Below are 18,363 nucleotides of genomic sequence, written 5' to 3' on the forward strand. Positions count from 1 at the left end.
GTAAGGTCCAAATCCTGTAGTCTTTATTCTTTATCTGCACAATTTCCACAGGCTGCAATTGAAGTTTTGCATGAATAGGCTCTGAATGATTTTGGCACCTTGTGTTTTTCATTCTAATTGTTTGTATGAAAACAAATGTTTCCTCTTTTTACTGCATTCAAAAAAAAAATCAGTACATTCATGGGGCTTGATCCTGCTGCTGTTCAAGTCAATGGATAAGCTCCCATTAACTATAATGACAGGTTTCAGAGTAGCAGCCGTGTTAGTATGTATCCGCAAAAAGAAAAGGAGTACTTGTGGCACCTTAGAGACGAACACATTTATTAGAGCATAAGCTTTCGTGAGCTACAGCTCACTTCTGAATGCATCCGATGTAGCTCACGAAAGCTTATGCTCAAATAAATTTGTTAGTCTCTAAGGTGCCACAAGTCCTCCTTTTCATTAACTATAATGTTTATTAGGATTTTCATCCTGCAGCAATTCCTACAATAACAAACAACCATATGCCTTTGATGGAAGAGTCTCTAGTTACTAGAAAAAAGTGAATATAATTAAAATTACATCTTGCATAAAAGGTTAAACTTCCACCTCAGACACAACTTTACACCATTTAATATAAATAACGTTTCCAGTTTGCTAAGTCTGAGGTTTAGTATCTGCTCTTAGGTGTGCGCCACAGATCTCCTCTCGTGTTCTGCCATATCTCTCAATCTGTTAAAGCACAAATGTGAGATGCAATGTGTGACAATGGTACCAAATAATGAATTATAACAATTATTCCTGCAGGAAATTTAAAATGCTGCGACGTTCCTTCCTTTTTTGTAAATAACTTTCTATAACTTCATTTTCATGATGGTGCAAATACTAATCAAGTATATAAGTAAGGGGATGCCATATTTCTGTGAAATGTAGATATCTTTGGGATTAAAATTAGTAACTTTCCTTAAAATAAGGGACACTTTAGAGGTATGTGTCCTTGTATTCCATACACTTAGAGAACTCGTTGACAACTGAACTGACAAGATAACTTTGACATAATTATTTAATTAATTTTCTTCCTGGATTTAAGTAAGATCCTTTATTATTTTAATGTATTTTATTTCTGTGGTAAAATTTTCTTTTTTTTTAGTATCCTGTCCTCCCTGCTGCCTTTATTGATTTAAAAGGACATAGTGAGAAGTCTAGTGAAAACAAAAAAAATCACACAACTTACTGAAAAGGCGACATAGAAAGTCACTGTCCAGGAAGCAGCTCTTTCCTCCACCATGCCATCATCCTCAACAATAACACAAATAAAAACCCTATCATTGATTCATTATCTTGTTTATTGTATCATCATACTATTGGCCAAATTCTCATCTTGGTTACCCCAGTATCCCTGAGATCAGAATGTAGTCTGCCTTCGCTGTTGTAATACAAGGTCTGATCCAAAGCCTACTGAAGTCAGTGGCATAATTTCTACTGATTTCAGTGGGCTGTGGTTCAGGTCCTTGGTAAATTACATAAATTTATAGCTAAAGATTAAGTAAGAGACTAGCAGGGAGAAAAGAGGGGGGGAAATACCTTGAATAGGGATATCTCATGATCAGAGTTGGGCAAAATATTCATAATAAATATTGAGTGAATTTGCCCATTCCTCTCCCCCACCCATCCACAGTTCACAAAATAGCCATAAATGGACTTTAATACTTCAGAAAGAATTAATCACTTGCAATTGTTCATTAGAGTTTTATGTGCATTTATTTCAGACTATGGGCTGCTCACAAGCTACTTCCTACTCTAGGGATGAGATTCTGTGCTGTGCTTCTGGGAGCTTTAGGTCACATTTTGTCCTCCTTAGCCCAGGCTATGCTGGAGCCTGTTGAGGCACCTGGTGTAACTTAGGCTGGGAACCTTCTCTGGGGGCCACAGCACTGCCTGGAATATCTTCAGCACTATAGTCCAGATTTTAAAAGCTATTTAGATGCTGAGTGAAGCAATGCCTCAACACCTAACTGGAGTCTTGAAAGTGACATTTAGGCTCTTAAGTGCCTAAATTTCTTTTGAAAATGAGATTTTGGCTCCTAATCAGTTAGGTGTTGCAATACTGAGCACAGCAATGCCTAAATAGGCCCTGATTTTTGTAGTTAAGTGCTGGGGCCCTGCCTTCAGCATGCCCTTTACTGTAACTCTTTTCCACAGTTCCTGTATTAGGGGAATCCTCCCCTGACCCAAAACAGGGTTGTTGGGGCTCCTTTACACTACTCTGGCCCTGTTTATCTGGCATAAAGGGGCCAGAGTAGGAGTGAGGATCTCACCCTAGATTTAGATTATTTGCCATTCCTTATCAGTAGTGTATACTTAGTCATCTGCATGGTTTCCTGTTCCCCAGCTGGACTACTGATACGCCTGTCAATGAAGAGAAATTAAACAGCTTTTCAGGATGGTTGGGTGAACATTGTGGGTGTGAAACTACATATAAACACACATCTAGGTCTAGTCGTGAGACTTTTCCATTAATAGTTTTGTGATTAAAAACAAAAAATCTCCTTGGTGAATGAATATTTGCCAGAATATAACTGAGATTCACAAATACCATCAAAGTAGAAGAATTTGCCCAGCTTTACTGGTAACCAAGGTGACTGGGTCAAATTGATGGGCTAATATAGAGAGCATTTTCTAGGAGCTTACCAAACCAGAAGTCTTCATCCAGGTTGCTTCTTGCAAGGGTACTCTAATCTTAGAAAGCAACTGTTTCTGGAAAGGTAACTCTTTTTCCCATTTAACATCTCTCTATAAAAACAAAACAAAAACAATGGAAAAAAATCTGCTACCAGTGAATAAGAAGTTGCAAAATCTTTTGTGGCTGTTCCACATTATTGGGTAAACCCTGGTGATTGTGGTATTATTACAATGCTTATTTATTCTATAGAGGGTAACAGCTATATATTGCCTAAATATGTAGTTATGGACTTTAGAACATTTATTATTTACTTGGAGGTCCGTAATGGGTCTGAATGATATATTGTGTAAGTACACATTCAGTCATTGTTTAAAAAAAAAAAAAAAGCATATTGTTTACTTGATTGACCATATATCAGACCGTGATCGAAGAACTATTGTTTACTCAATACTGCCTTGGGGCCATGCCAGTGTAATAAGTGCATAGGTATTCATAAGTGTTTCTAAAACATATATTATTTACTTCATATTAGGAGTGTAGCTTTTCATAAGTGTTTTTAAAGTATATGTTACTAGTGTTTTTTCCCCAATAGTGATTATGGATAAACACTTGGGAGTTACTTTCTCTTAAATCTTAAAAAAAAAAATAATTCAAAGTGGCTTGGACAATTTTTTAAGCCTCAGTATGACTACCAGACTAGGAACATAGGAACTGCCGCATCCAGTCAGGCCAATGTTATTAGTACTAATAAGTAATATTTGAGTAATTTCTAGGGGTGCCATGTGAGATCAGAGCCCCATTCTGCTAAGCCCCATTCTGCAATTCACAGTTGCTGTATTTGCAGGTTCTGAGATGATCTTTACAAATCCCATACAGTTAATTGGCTTTCCTATAATATAAATGCCAGCCCTATTTTGATTAAATGCACAATTACTAAAATATAATTGTATTTAATCAATCACTCTTAAATACTTTTAAGGATCTGATTCATACATACCGGCTTACTTTCTTCCATACTTTTCAATTATTAATTTTACAACAACATATGTAAGGATTAGCATAATTCCTCCTCCTCAAGAAATTAAAGTTCTTCTGAAGAAGAGAAATAATTACGGTATATTCATTTTGACATACTGAAATAGCTTCATATTTACAAAAAGTAATTAAGTGTTGATCAGACAGTGGCATTTTCTCATATTTTTCTAATCACCGGATCCACCAATCTAGACTGTTTCTCACTAGGACCCAATACCAACATACTTGACTAATGTGGTTTGGACCTTTTACGTGATTTCTAATCCTGCTATAAATTGTTCTTCTAAGAATCATATCAAGTATCTGTTCTTCCTGTTTGCAGTTCCTCCTGCTCAACCTGAGTCTCTGCTTTTATTACTAACCTCATGGAATTGGGCGCTACCCTTTTCAAAAGCAACTAAAACCATAAAACTGCTATGTAAAGGAGACAGAGAGGGCCCAACATGCATAAATTGTTTGATCCTTTTCCATTTAAAATCTGCCTAACGTTCGTCTAGCATCATGTTCACGTCACATTCCCCATCAGGCTGGGGAAGCTAATGATTCAGCCAGCAGATCAGCTTTGGTGAGGCATCCTAGTCACATGCGCCCTGAGGAATGTTGAGCATACACTAAGAACAGCAAATCCTTTTCAGCTCTGGCATCACAATTTTTCATGAATTGTTTAGACACATTTAGAGAGTCAGAGTAGGTGAGGTAATAACTTTTATTTGACCAACTTGTGTTAGTGAGAGAGAGAGAGAGCTCTGTGTAAGCTCAAAAGCTTGTCTCTCTCATCAACAGAAGTTGGTCTAATAAAAGATATTACCTCACACATCTTGTCTCTTTAATATCTTGGGACCAACATGGCTATAGCTACACTGCATACATGAGTCACATTTAGGAATTGTACTCTCAAAATCTAAGGCAACTAGAAATGACATACTGTTTAATTTCATTTTTTAAAGACATTTTTCCAGCTCATTCCACTTCTATCAGACACATGCAGTCAATGGTTAACCAGTTCATGATATTATACCAGCTTCATTCCATTGTGTTCAGCATCTCTGTTCCGTTAACAGTACTTTTCAGTTTTCAATCCATTTATAATATGCCATAACACCAGGGAAGAGTAGATACCAAAAATAATAGTAAAGGGGGTAAAAGCCTATCAGGGTATGTCTACACTACGGAATAAGGTTGAATTTATAGAAGTCGGTTTTTTAGAAATCGGTTTTATATATTCGAGTGTGTGTGTCCCCACAGAAGTGCATTAAGTGCATTAACTCGGCGGAGTGCTTCCACAGTACCGAGGCTAGAGTCGACTTCCGGAGCGTTGCACTGTGGGTAGCTATCCCACAGTTCCCGCAGTCTCCGCTGCCCATTGGAATTCTGGGTTGAGATCCCAATGCCTGATGGGGCTGAAACATTGTCGCGTGTGGTTCTGGGTACATATCGTCAGTCCCCCCTTCCCTCCCTCCCTCCGTGAAAGCAAGGGCAGACAATTGTTTCGCGCCTTTTTTCCTGAGTTACCTGTGCGGACGCCATACCACCGCAAGCATGGAGCCCGCTCAGGTAACCGTCACCGTATGTCTCCTGGGTGCTGGCAGACGTGGTACGGCATTGCTACACAGTAGCAGCAACCCATTGCCTTCTGGCAGCAGACGGTGCAGTATGACTGATAGCCGTCCTCGTCATGTCCGAGGTGCTCCTGGCCACGTCGGCTGGGAGCGCCTGGGCAGACATGGGCGCAGGGACTAAATTTTTGGTGACTTGACCAGGTCATTCTCTTCAGTCCTGCAGTCAGTCGTATTGAACCGTCTAATGGTGAGCAGGCAGGCAATACGGATTGCTAGCAGTCATATTGTACCATCTTCTGCCGGGCAGGCAAGAGATGACGATGGCTAGCAATCGTATTGTACCATCTTCTGCCGGGCAGGCAAGAGATGACGATGGCTAGCAATCGTACTGTGCCATCTTCTGCCAGGCAGGCAAGAGATGAGGATGGCTAGCAGTCGTACTGTACCATCTTCTGCCGAGCAGCCATGAGATGTGGATGGCTTGCAGTCCTTCTGCACCGTCTGCTGCCAGCCAAAGATGTAAAAGATAGATGGAGTGGATCAAAACAAGAAATAGACCAGATTTGTTTTGTACTCATTTGCCTTCTCCCCTGTCTAGGGGACTCATTCCTCTAGGTCACACTGCAGTCACTCACAGAGAAGGTGCAGCGAGGTAAATCTAGCCATGTATCAATCAGAGGCCAGACTAACCTCCTTGTTCCAATAAGAACAATAACTTAGGTGCACCATTTCTTATTGGAACCCTCCGTGAAGTCCTGCCTGAACTACTCCTTGATGTAAAGCCACCCCCTTTGTGGATTTTAGCCCCCTGAAGCCAACCCTGTAAGCCGTGTCGTCAGTCGCCCCTCCCTCCGTCAGAGCAACGGCAGACAATCTTTCCGCGCCTTTTTTCTGTGCGGACGCCATACCAAGGCAAGCATGGAGTCCGCTCAGCTCACTTTGGCAATTAGGAGCACATTAAATACCACACGCATTATCCAGCAGTATATGCAGCACCAGAACCTGGCAAAGCGCTACCGGGCGAGGAGGCGACGTCAGCGCGGTCACGTGAGTGATCAGGACATGGACACAGATTTCTCTGAAAGCATGGGCCCTGCCAATGCATGCATAATGGTGCTAATGGGGCAGGTTCATGCTGTGGAACGCCGATTCTGGGCTCGGGAAACAAGTACAGACTGGTGGGACCACATAGTGTTGCAGGTCTGGGACGATTCCCAGTGGCTGCGAAACTTTCGCATGCATAAGGGCACTTTCATGGAACTTTGTGACTTGCTTTCCCCTGCCCTGAAGCGCATGAATACCAAGATGAGAGCAGCCCTCACAGTTGAGAAGCGAGTGGCGATAGCCCTGTGGAAGCTTGCAACGCCAGACAGCTACCGGTCAGTTGGGAATCAATTTGGAGTGGGCAAATCTACTGTGGGGGCTGCTGTGATGCAAGTAGCCCACGCAATCAAAGATCTGCTGATATCAAGGGTAGTGACCCTGGGAAATGTGCAGGTCATAGTGGATGGCTTTGCTGCAATGGGATTCTCTAACTGTGGTGGGGCCATAGACGGAACCCATATCCCTATCTTGGCACCGGAGCACCAAGCCGGCGAGTACATAAACCGCAAGGGGTACTCTTCAATAGTGCTGCAAGCTCTGGTGGATCACAAGGGACGTTTCACCAACATCAACGTGGGATGGCCGGGAAAGGTACATGACGCTCGCATCTTCAGGAACTCTGGTCTGTTTCAAAAGCTTCAAGAAGGGACTTTATTCCCAGACCAGAAAATAACTGTTGGTGATGTTGAAATGCCTATATGTATCCTTGGGGACCCAGCCTACCCCTTAATGCCATGGCTCATGAAGCCGTACACAGGCAGCCTGGACAGCAGTCAGGAGCTGTTCAACTACAGGCTGAGCAAGTGCAGAATGGTGGTAGAATGTGCATATGGACGTTTAAAGGCGCGCTGGCGCAGTTTACTGACTCGCTTAGACCTCAGCGAAACCAATATTCCCACTGTTATTACTGCTTGCTGTGTGCTCCACAATATCTGTGAGAGTAAGGGGGAGACGTTTATGGCGGGGTGGGAGGTTGAGGCAAATCGCCTGGCTGCTGGTTATGCGCAGCCATACACCAGGGCGGTTAGAAGAGCACAGGAGGGTGCGGTATGCATCAGAGAGGCTTTGAAAACCAGTTTCATGACTGGCCAGGCTACGGTGTGAAAGTTCTGTTTGTTTCTCCTTGATGAAACCCCCCGCCCCTTGGTTCACTCTACTTCCTTGTAAGCTAACCACCCTCCCCTCCTCCCTTTGATCACCGCTTGCAGAGGCAATAAAGTCATTGTTGCTTCACATTCATGCATTCTTTATTCATTCATCACACAAATAGGGGGATGACTACCAAGGTAGCCCAGGAGGGGTGGTGGAGGAGGGAAGGAAAATGCCACACAGCACTTTAAAAGTTTACAACTTTAAAATTTATTGAATGACAGCCTTTTTTTTTTTTTGGACAATCCTCTGTGGTGGAGTGGCTGGTTGGCCGGTGGCCCCCCCACCGCGTTCTTGGGCGTCTGGGTGTGGAGGCTATGGAACTTGGGGAGGAGGGCGGTTGGTTACACAGGGGCTGTAATGGCAGTCTGTGCTCCAGCTGCCTTTGCTGCAGCTGAACCATACACTGGAGCATACTGGTTTGGTCCTCCAGCAGCCTCAGCATTGAATCCTGCCTCCTCTCATCACACTGCCGCCACATTCGAGCTTCAGCCCTCTCTTCAGCCCGCCACTTACTCTCTTCAGCCCGCCACTTACTCTCTTCAGCCCGCAACCTCTCCTCCTGGTCATTTTGTGCTTTCCTGCAGTCTGACATTATTTGCCTCCATGCATTCGTCTGTGCTCTGTCAGTGTGGGAGGACAGCATGAGCTCGGAGAACATTTCATCTCGAGTGCGTTTTTTTTTCTTTCTAATCTTCACTAGCCTCTGGGAAGGAGAAGATCCTGTGATCATTGAAACACATGCAGCTGGTGGAGAAAAGAAAAGGGACAGCGGTATTTAAAAAGACACATTTTATAAAACACTGGCTACACTCTTTCAGGGTAAACCTTGCTGTTAACATTACATACATAGCACATGTGCTTTCGTTACAAGGTCGCATTTTGCCTCCCCCCACCGCGTGGCTACCCCCTCAACCCTCCCCCCTCCCTGTGGCTAACAGCGGGGAACATTTCTGTTCAGCCGCAGGCAAACAGCCCAGTAGGAATGGGCTCCTCTGAGTGTCCCCTGAAGAAAAGCACCCTATTTCAACCAGGTGACCATGGATTATATCTCACTCTCCTGAGGATAACACACGAACGGATGTTGCTTGAACGCCAGCAAACATACACTGCAATGCTTTGTTGTACAATGATTCCCGAGTACGTGTTACTGGCCTGGAGTGGTAAAGTGTCCTACCATGAAGGACGCAATAAGTCTGCCCTCCCCAGAAACCTTTTGCAAAGGCTTTGGGAGTATATCCAGGAGAGCTGCGAATGCCAGGGCAAAGTAATCCTTTCACATGCTTGCTTTTAAACCATGTATAGTATTTTAAAAGGTACACTCACCGGAGGTCCCTTCTCCGCCTGCTGGGTCCAGGAGGCAGCCTTGGGTGGGTTCAGGGGGTACTGGCTCCAGGTCCAGGGTGAGAAACAGTTCCTGGCTGTCGGGAAAACCGGTTTCTCCGCTTGCTTGCTGTGAGCTATCTACAACCTCGTCATCATCATCATCTTCTTCGTCCCCAAAACCTGCTTCCGTATTGCCTCCATCTCCATTGAAGGAGTCAAACAACACGGCTGGGGTAGTGGTGGCTGAACCCCCTAAAATGGCATGCAGCTCATCATAGAAGCGGCATGTTTGGGGCTCTGACCCGGAGCGGCCATTCGCCTCTCTGGTTTTCTGGTAGGCTTGCCTCAGCTCCTTCAGTTTCACGCGGCACTGCTTCGGGTCCCTGTTATGGCCTCTGTCCTTCATGCCCTGGGAGATCTTGACAAAGGTTTTGGCATTTCGAAAACTGGAACGGAGTTCTGATAGCACGGATTCCTCTCCCCATACAGCGATCAGATCCCGTACCTCCCGTTCGGTCCATGCTGGAGCTCTTTTGCGATTCTGAGACTCCATCATGGTCACCTCTGCTGATGAGCTCTGCATGGTCACCTGCAGCTTGCCATGCTGGCCAAACAGGAAATGAGATTCAAAAGTTCGCGGTTCTTTTCCTGTCTACCTGGCCAGTGCATCTGAGTTGAGAGTGCTGTCCAGAGCGGTCAAAATGGAGCACTCTGGGATAGCTCCCGGAGGCCAATACCGTCGAATTGTGTCCACAGTACCCCAAATTCGACCCGGCAAGGCCGATTTAAGCGCTAATCCACTTGTCAGGGGTGGAGTAAGGAAATCGATTTTAAGAGCCCTTTAAGTCGAAATAAAGGGCTTCATCGTGTGGACGGGTGCAGGTTTACATCGATTTAATGCTGCTAAATTCGACCTAAAGTCCTAGTGTAGACCAGGGCTCAGTGTAGTAATTACTCTTTTTTGTTTTCACTCTCCTAAAACAGTGTATGATTTAGATCAAGAGTCTCTCTGGCACCTTCAGTCCAACTACCTCTTGCTGACTTCTATAGCGGGCACTTGAGTTTTGGGCAAAAGTTAGTTGACACAAAACAGTAGGCCATACTGCCAAAAGCCTTTGTAACACTTTAAAGTGAACATTTGTTCTTAAACAGCCCCTTTTATTCCTCTTGCAAGAGGTTGCAAAGACTCTCTAATGTGTAGAGTCATAGTTTTATTACTTGCAATTCACATTGACTCTTCAGTTGTTTGGTTTGTAACTCTAGGCAGTGCAATGCAAATACTATGACCTTGACCTCCATGCAGGTTCCAGCAGTAGACACTGTTCACTCTTTCAGAGAAGGATTCTCTTCCTTTCCCTACAGTCACCTAATATTCTGTGGGATTCATAGGATTAAAATTTCAGAAGAAAAATGGGTGAATTTTTCTGTATTTCAATTGACTGTTTGTTTTTTCTCTCTAACACTAATGGTGGAATCCCCTTATTATGACTTTTTCAACATGAAGTTGACTCCATGGCAAGTGCACACAGAATGGTGATGAATATGGTTCAACTGAAATTGACTTGCAAATTCAAATTAATATTTTTATTTAATTGTCACTCCCTCAAATTATTCCTTTCAAAAACGAAGTTGCAAAGGAAGATCTGTCCTATAGCAATTCATCAATTATTAACCACTCTGGTATTCAATTGTTTATGGAAGCCAAAATCTTTAGCCAAATTCTTCTGGAATTCCAGAGTGGAAAATCCAGAGTAACTCCTCTGAAGTCAGTTATTTTGCATATATACCAGAATAAATCTGGTCTGAGAAGTATTGGGCCTGAAATGTATATAGTGAATCACTGGAGAGTTTAAGAAGTAAATAGCACATTTGTGCAGAAGCCCCTAGAGGCCAGACCCCTATTGTGCTGGGCACTGTAAAAACATATAAAAGAGAGATGGCTCTGTCCAAGAGAGCTTACTAACTCTTCAGATTCTCAGAAGAGGAAAAAAAGAACATTTAGTTAATATTTAATAAAACTAGTTAACAACCAATTTTTCTATAGGAAAACTATTTCTTGTAAAAACACTGAATCAGCCTTTTGCCTGTTGAACAGTATGTGATGTTCTGAAGCTGCCAGCTCCATAACACCAGACTTTAAACAGATAATAAACCTACATGATATTTAGTTGGGGCTCCTTCACTGGGCAAATCTGCTTCCCTATAAGAGGTAGTTAATCTAGAACTGCATTTTTTTGTCAGTTATCCTTGGAGATGATCAATTCACCATATGGGAGGCCAGGGTGATGGCAGGGAGCTTATTGGGGGTGTCTTGAGGGCCACTTCCTTGACTTTCCCTGTTTCCAAGGAACGACATCTTGGCAGTGATGCTATATTGGCAGTTTGTGATGATAATCTTATGAAATGAAGTTATACTACACACAGTGTGGCTCCCTAGTGTTTTGTTGCTAAGTAGAGCTTGTACATGTTTACTCCTGTCCTTGCTACTTCCAAAATAGAAAATAGACACCTGGAGGGAAGCAAAAAGTGTTCATCTTCGACCTGAAATATGTTTTCTTACGTTACTAAATAAGGGACTACACAAATTCCTTATTTACACACCCACGTTATGCCCATGTACATTTTAACCTTTATATTTGGCAGAAATCAGGAGAATGCCTGCCAGTTTTTGTTTTGTATAGATTGATGTAAGCAAGGATGGCACTGCAGTATGAAATATATAATAAATGATGTTAGCCTTGGGGGCAGATCTTTACAGGTATCTAGGTGCCTAATTTCTACTGAAATCAATAGCAGATAGGTATCTAAATACCTTGAAAAATCTGTCCCTTCGAGTATATAGTATGATACTGCAGTGCCACATCCAGAGAAATCTACAGAAAGCAACTGAGTCTATGTCTACATGGCATGGGGGAAGACTCACTGCAGTGACTCTCAGCGCTCGGGTCATTTGACTTGAGCTTGCAAAGATCATGCTCAGGGGCTGAAAATAGTGGTGTAGACGTTGACGCTCAGGCTGGAGCCTGAGCTCTGAAATCCAGTGAAGAGGGTGGGTCTCAGAGGTCGGGCTGCAGCCTGAGCCTGAATGTCTAAACTGCTATTTTTAGCCCTGTAGCCCAAGTCTGAGTCAGTTGACTTGGGCTGTGAGACTTGCTGCCATAGGTCTTTTTTTGCAGTGCAGAGGTATCCTGTCCCTGCCTCGATCACAATGGAGTTACATCAAGGATAACTTTAGCGTAGTATTTCCATTTCTGTGCAGGTACAAGTGTGAGGTCTGCAAATCAAAAGAGCTGAGCAAAGGTATGGAAGAGAGAACCCCAAAGAAAAGTCAAGAACCTCTTCTATATCCTGCATAAATAGGGTTACCAGATAGCAACTGTGAAAAAATGGGACGGGGGTAGGGGGGTAATAGGAGGCTATATAAGAAGTCCCCAAAATGGGACCCGTCCCTTTAAAAATGGGACAGGTGGTCACCCTATGCATAAAGCTTTGTGTGTATGGATTGCACCAATGGAACTCAAAATGAGGGTGAAATCCTGAATTGGGGTCAGGGTCAATGTGAATTTGGCCATGGATTTCATGGATGCTAGGGTATCACCCATAGTTATTTAAGCTAAGGTAGCATAGGGGAGTTTTCTTGAAGACACTTTATATTGATCCTGCTGCTCTCACTGCCAGCAAAACAACAGCTTTATTCCACAGGGTTGCTCCAATGCAGATAACTTTCCAAATTTGATATTCAAGATATTTCAGCCAGTGTCTGTGACCAACCTGCTGCAGTGGAAGAGACTCAGCAGCCAGCTTAACAAGGTGCTGGCATACGCAGAGTTTCCAGTGGAGGGGGAGAGCGAGAGAAAGGAAGCTTCAGAAAGAGAGGCTTTAAATGGGACTACTCTGTGATATTGTTCTCTTTTGGAATTAGTTACCTTTTTAATATTAAGGAAGAGAGAAAATAAACCATGACAAATGTTTTTTTCCACACAATTACAAAGAATAGGAAAGGCAAAATATCTTTCATCCCCAGGAAAAGGAGAGAGCCTGATGGTCATTTACACTGTGGCCACTTTATACCACTCTGGCTATGTAGATGACCCCGCAGTGGGTGTAACTGTAACCTGCACCCATTTAAAAGTCCGCTTATGCTGCCACAGTGGTGTAAAGCAGATGTAGTGCAAATGAGATCAGGCCCCAGATTTTAAAGTTCTTAGGGCCTGATTCTTATTTACACTATGGCTCCTTTATATTGTCAGAGTGGTATAAAGGGGTCCTTAGTGTAAATGAGAATCAGAACCTCAGTATTTGTGCTAATGTTTGCCTCTTCTCGTCAGCTGTACAAAAGTCCTTGGGCTTGATACTCCATTGCCCTGCACCTCATGCAGTCATTTACATCTGTACAAAGTGGGTGTCAGACAGTGACTCACACTTGGGCTAAGTCTGCTTTATTCTGCTGTGATGGGGTAAAGAGGCCTTAAAGTGGGTGTCAGAGCAGCGTGAAATGGCTTTAGTGAAATGAGAATGAGGTCCTCACACCGTAGTTGGGTAGTATGTCACAGCCACATTGCACTTCACTGTAACAGGGCTGGCCTTAGGGAAAATGGCACGCTGGGTGAACTTGTTTTTGGTGCCCTGGCCTCTGCTGCCTCCCCACCTATCCTCTGCATCACCCCAAGCTCTGCTGTCTCCCACTCCCCCATTGCCCCAAGCAAGGGGTGTGCAGAAAGGGGGGGAAGCAGGGGCACAGTCCCCCCCTCCCCAATAACTGTCAGGGGCACAGAACTTCTCTGGCCTTGGGGCTACAGAGGCAGGGAAGAGTGAGCTCCTCCTGGGGCAGGGAAAAGAGTGAGCTGCTGATGGGGACAGAGTGGGGGGAAGGGGGGAAAGGAAGAGCTAGCTCCTCTGGGGTGGGGGAGGCACAGAATGTGCCCCTCCAAAAGGGGTCAAATTTAAATTCCTGAGCATGCCTCTGCCCCAAGCTCCCTTCCACAGCCTTGCACCCCAGACCCACCCTGCTCCTTGCCTCTTGACCACAGCGCACCACTGACTACGGAACCCTAGGTGGTCACCCACCCATAAGGTCGAGAATCAGGGCCCCTGGTTTTCATTCAGTTACTTCCTTCCACAGGGGAGTTTTTTCCAGTTTCCACAAAATAAGAGTCCCCTTTAATTACTTTGCAGTTGTTTCTAGAATCTGCCTCCAGAAAAGGATTGTGAGCCAGATCAGGGGAAGAAGAATTTAATCATAAAAATGTGAATGATAATTGTGAATTGTTTAAGAATACTTTACTAGATGCCCCCAAAGCCACAATCGATGAGGAAGGTTTTACTGGTTAAAACAAAATAAATCAAAACGCTGGTTTAGAGAGGAAGTGAAAGTAGCAATAAAACAAATAGAAGAAAGGGGAAGTGGTAGTAATGATGATAAATCAGAAGCTAGGAAAAGTGGTAAGGGAAGCAAAGAGACATAAGAAAATATTCTGTGGCCAGTAGAGAAAAGGGTTTTTTTACATATACTAGGAACAAAATGAATTCTAACTATAGCATTGGTCTATTACTTCAGAAAAACAATTGTAGTAGCAGTGATTATGCAGGAAAGGCAACGAGTTCAATAAATATGTCTGTTCTATTTCTGAGAAAAAGCAAGGTGATGTGTGTGTATCATGATGATTCTCTTTCCAGACCAACAGTCTCTTGGGAGGGTTTAAACAACAGCTACTAAAGTCAGACATTTTAAAACCAGCAAGTCCAGATAGAGCCCAAGGGCAGGTCCAAGAGACTTAAGAGTTGATGAACAGCTCACTAGACCATTAATGTTGATTTTTAATAAGTTTTGGAACAGTGGGGAAGTTCCAGAATGCTGGAAAAAAACCTAATGTTGTGCCAATATTTAAAAAGTGTAAAAAGGATGACCCAGGCAACTAAAACCCTGTCATTCTGACAACAATCCCAGGCATGATAATGGAGGGGCTGACATGGGACTTGACTAATAAAGAATTAAAGGAGTGTAATATAAATAATGCCAATCAACATGGCTTTATGGAAAACAGATCCTGTCAAATTAATTTGATATCTTTTTTTGATGAGATGACAAGTTGGGTTGATAAAGGTATAGTGTTGATGTAATACCCTTAGCCTTTGGTATGGTATGGTATTTACTTGGTACCACATGACATAAAAAAAACCTAGAATGATATAAAATTAACATGGCACATATTAAATGGATTCAGATCTGGCTAACTGATAGGTCTCAAAATGTAATTGTAAACAGGAAATCAACATTTAGTGGGTGTGTTCCTAATGGGGTCCCGGAGGGATCAATTCTTGGCCATAAGCTATTTAACACTTTTTTTTAATGACCTGGAAGAAAACATAAAATCATCACTGATAAAGTTTGCAGATGACATAAAATTGGGGGAGTGACAGGTCACTGATACCATGCCGTCCAGATGGCTCTGTAAGATGGGTACAAGAAACCATATGAATTTAATATGGCTAAATGTATAATCTAAGAACAAAGAATGCAGGCCATACTTACAGGATGAGGGACTTCATCCTTGGAAGCAAGGACTCTGAAAAAGATTTGGGGATGCTGACAGATGAGTAGCTGAACATGAGCTCCCAATGCAATACTGTGGCCAAAAGGACTAATAAGGCCCTTGGATGCACAAACAGGGGAGTCTCAAATAGGAGTAAAGAAGTTATTTTACCACTGTATTTGGCACTGATATGACCGCTGCTGGAATACCCTGCCCAGTTCTGATGTCTGATGACTGGAAATTAAGCCTAAATTTTTAGTGGTGAGAGTAATTTACCACGAGAACAATGTACCAAGGGTTGTGGTGTATTCTCCATCACTGATAAATTTAAAATCAAGATTGGATGTTTGTTCTAAAAGGTATGCTCTAGGAATTATTTTGGAGCAGTTCTATATGGCCTGTGTTATACAAGAGGTCAGATTAGATGATCACGATGGTCCTTTTGGCCTTGTAACCTATGAACTGATGAATTCTCCCTTAGATGTCCAGCTCTGGAGAAGTGGCAGAAGACAACCTATTCCACAATCTATTTTGGAGAGTAGTCAGAGCAACTTCTCTGAAGCTGGCACAATGTGCCAGCCTTTCCATCTGCAGGCACTGATGCAGTTGGCAGTCTCCCCCTTGAAAAATAAGGATTAAGAGATCCAAATAATGTTCAGACATTTTAAGCACACTTTTTAATTTCCTGTTATTTATAATAACACTTGGGAAACTTGACACTGAAATCTGTTTCCCTACTGCATTGTTTTTCCCTCATTGTGTATTCACACTGACTTGTTATTGCAGGATTGATCATCAGTGTTGGGCTGTTGTCTTTGATTTGGGGTTTTGTTTTATTTTAATACACTGTATTAAGGCTCTGGTTATGAAAACTAAACAAATATGAAAAATTGCAAACAGACATGAATCAAAGATAGGTGACAGTTGGGGCTCACTAATAATGTAGTGTATGGGGTCCCTTGAAGCACGGGCATCGGCTTCCTTCGGGCCAGGGGGTGCTCAACCCCCGCCCCAGCCCTGCCCCTACCCCACCCCTTCTCCCAAGCCCCCACCCCACTTCTTCCTGCCCCTGCTCCACCTCTTCCCATCCAGTTCTGCCCCCTTCTCTGTGCGCACCCAAGACCTGCCCCTCCCCCTGCCCCCCCAGCACCTCCTGCACACCGCAGAACAGCTGATTGTGGTGGCCAGGAGGTGCTGGGAGGGAGGGAAAGGAGTTGATATGTAGGGCCTCAGGTGGATGGGAGGTACTGTGGGGGTAGGAGGGGAGCTGGCTGCTGGTGGGTGCTAAGCACTCACTAATTTTTTTCCATGGGTGCTCCTATACCTTGAAGTGCCAAGTGTGGCCCAAATCCTCCACACTGGCTAAGGAGTGCACAGTGCAACTCAAGAGGGCTACTTTGTGATGCCCCAGTCCTGAGCCAGCCACCTGCTTGACATGACACCCTCCAGAGTAACAACTTCAAGGGGACAATACTGCAACTGGAGATTCCCATGGTGAAAGAACAGCACAGTCACTCTCCTTACACCAGCCTCAAGGCAGAAGAGTGGCATCAAAACTGCTATACTTGCTCTGTGCTGCCAGATAATCCCCTCTTCACTGGGCGATCTGTGGCTGGCTGCTTTGTACCAACAGTGAAGAACAGGATAGGATCTCACTGGACCTCTCTTTCCTATGGAGGAGACTGTCCTACCTGAGGATGCTTTACATGATCTAAGTTTTTTTGTCTGAGGCAATTTTTGACTTCCAAATGATGGCACTTCTGCCGAGTGCAAACCAACTACTGTAGGTCCTGTTCTCTTGCAGTTCCCACAGGACACGGGTTAGAGGTTAACAGTTTATTAAGACTATTTGCTTCCATGCCTACTTATTGCTCTGAGAAGACACCTGAGCCCATTTTGTTTGGCATGAATCACTCCTGATATTTGAAAATGGTGTTGGGAAGGGGTAAGTTCCAACCTTCGGAAGATCTGTGCACTAAACTTTGAAGACTTTGGTAGATCTTTACATGTAACCAGTGACAGACTGAGGCATGAGTGAATAGATCTGGGCCACATCCCACTTTTGAAAGTGACTTTATATCAGTCCTTACTTAGATTTTATTTTCCATCAGGTTTCCCCCTCCACCCCCCACTTAAAATTACTGTCTTATTACCAATTCATTGACCTTGGGCCCCTTTTCATCGGGGGAGTGACACAAATTCACATGATTTTCTTCAATGCTTAATTTTACATTTGGTGGTATTGTTCCTTTAAGTGGTTAAGATAAGTCGTGCTTTGCTTAAGCAACTCTCCCTAAGAGGAATCCAGAAGAAAAGCAAAACAGCTGGGGTTTTGCACTGGCGAGATAAAGTCTGAATTAAGGCACTTTCTCCTGATGTGCATTGGACTCTTAAGTTTTGTCTTTATTTAAGTAAAATACCTTTTGTTGGTTTACTTTGAATGTGTGTCTTATCTTAGTGAAACAGAAATTTGAAAGTTGAGCCCAGAGGAGTTCATCATGAGCTTCCTGTTTGCTATACACAAGAAGAAAGACTCTACAGAGTAAATTACACAAAGCCAGTTGCAATTTACACTCACTAGGGCTGGGTTGTGCCATTAGCACACAGACCCACACTGGGACCATTGCCCTAGGGCAAGAATTGGGAGTCCCAATGTCTTCTGAAGCTCCTAATTGCAGGCATTCACTGTACAACCCCTTAGACAGGTGCAGTGTATGCATCTTCTGTGCATGGCCAGCAGTACTGTACAAAGGACCAACCTCCTTCTGACCACATTTGGAGTACTAGCATAGAGTTGTTCCTGTGCTGTTAAGAAGACAGGCAACTATGCCTCTTTCCTTTCACAGGGTATGTAAAGATTTCCTTGTGCATCCACATCAGGGCTAGACAAAGTTCTAAATTAGCTGACAATCTACTTACATTTTTGCTAAAAATGTTTTTGTTCCCCACTATGGTGAGCAGATAGTAAGTGTGAAAAATTGGGACAGGGGGTGTG

The 18,363-nt window shown here is 43.5% G+C and overlaps 1 protein-coding gene across 1 annotated transcript; it reads right to left on the reverse strand.

Moving 5' to 3' along the window:
• Nucleotides 1–466: 466 nt before the first annotated feature.
• LOC141989769 (uncharacterized) lies at nucleotides 467–9,391 on the reverse strand. Its single transcript, XM_074956689.1, has 3 exons — nucleotides 8,836–9,391; nucleotides 8,047–8,256; nucleotides 467–531 (listed from the first exon to the last, which is right to left on the reverse strand). The coding sequence occupies exons 1-3, from the start codon at nucleotides 9,389–9,391 to the stop codon at nucleotides 467–469; spliced, it is 831 nt and encodes a 276-aa protein (XP_074812790.1).
• Between the last annotated feature and the right edge of the window lie 8,972 nt (nucleotides 9,392–18,363).

The sequence above is a fragment of the Natator depressus genome, chromosome 6 (genome assembly GCF_965152275.1).
Source record: "Natator depressus isolate rNatDep1 chromosome 6, rNatDep2.hap1, whole genome shotgun sequence".
NCBI lineage: Eukaryota > Metazoa > Chordata > Testudines > Cheloniidae > Natator > Natator depressus.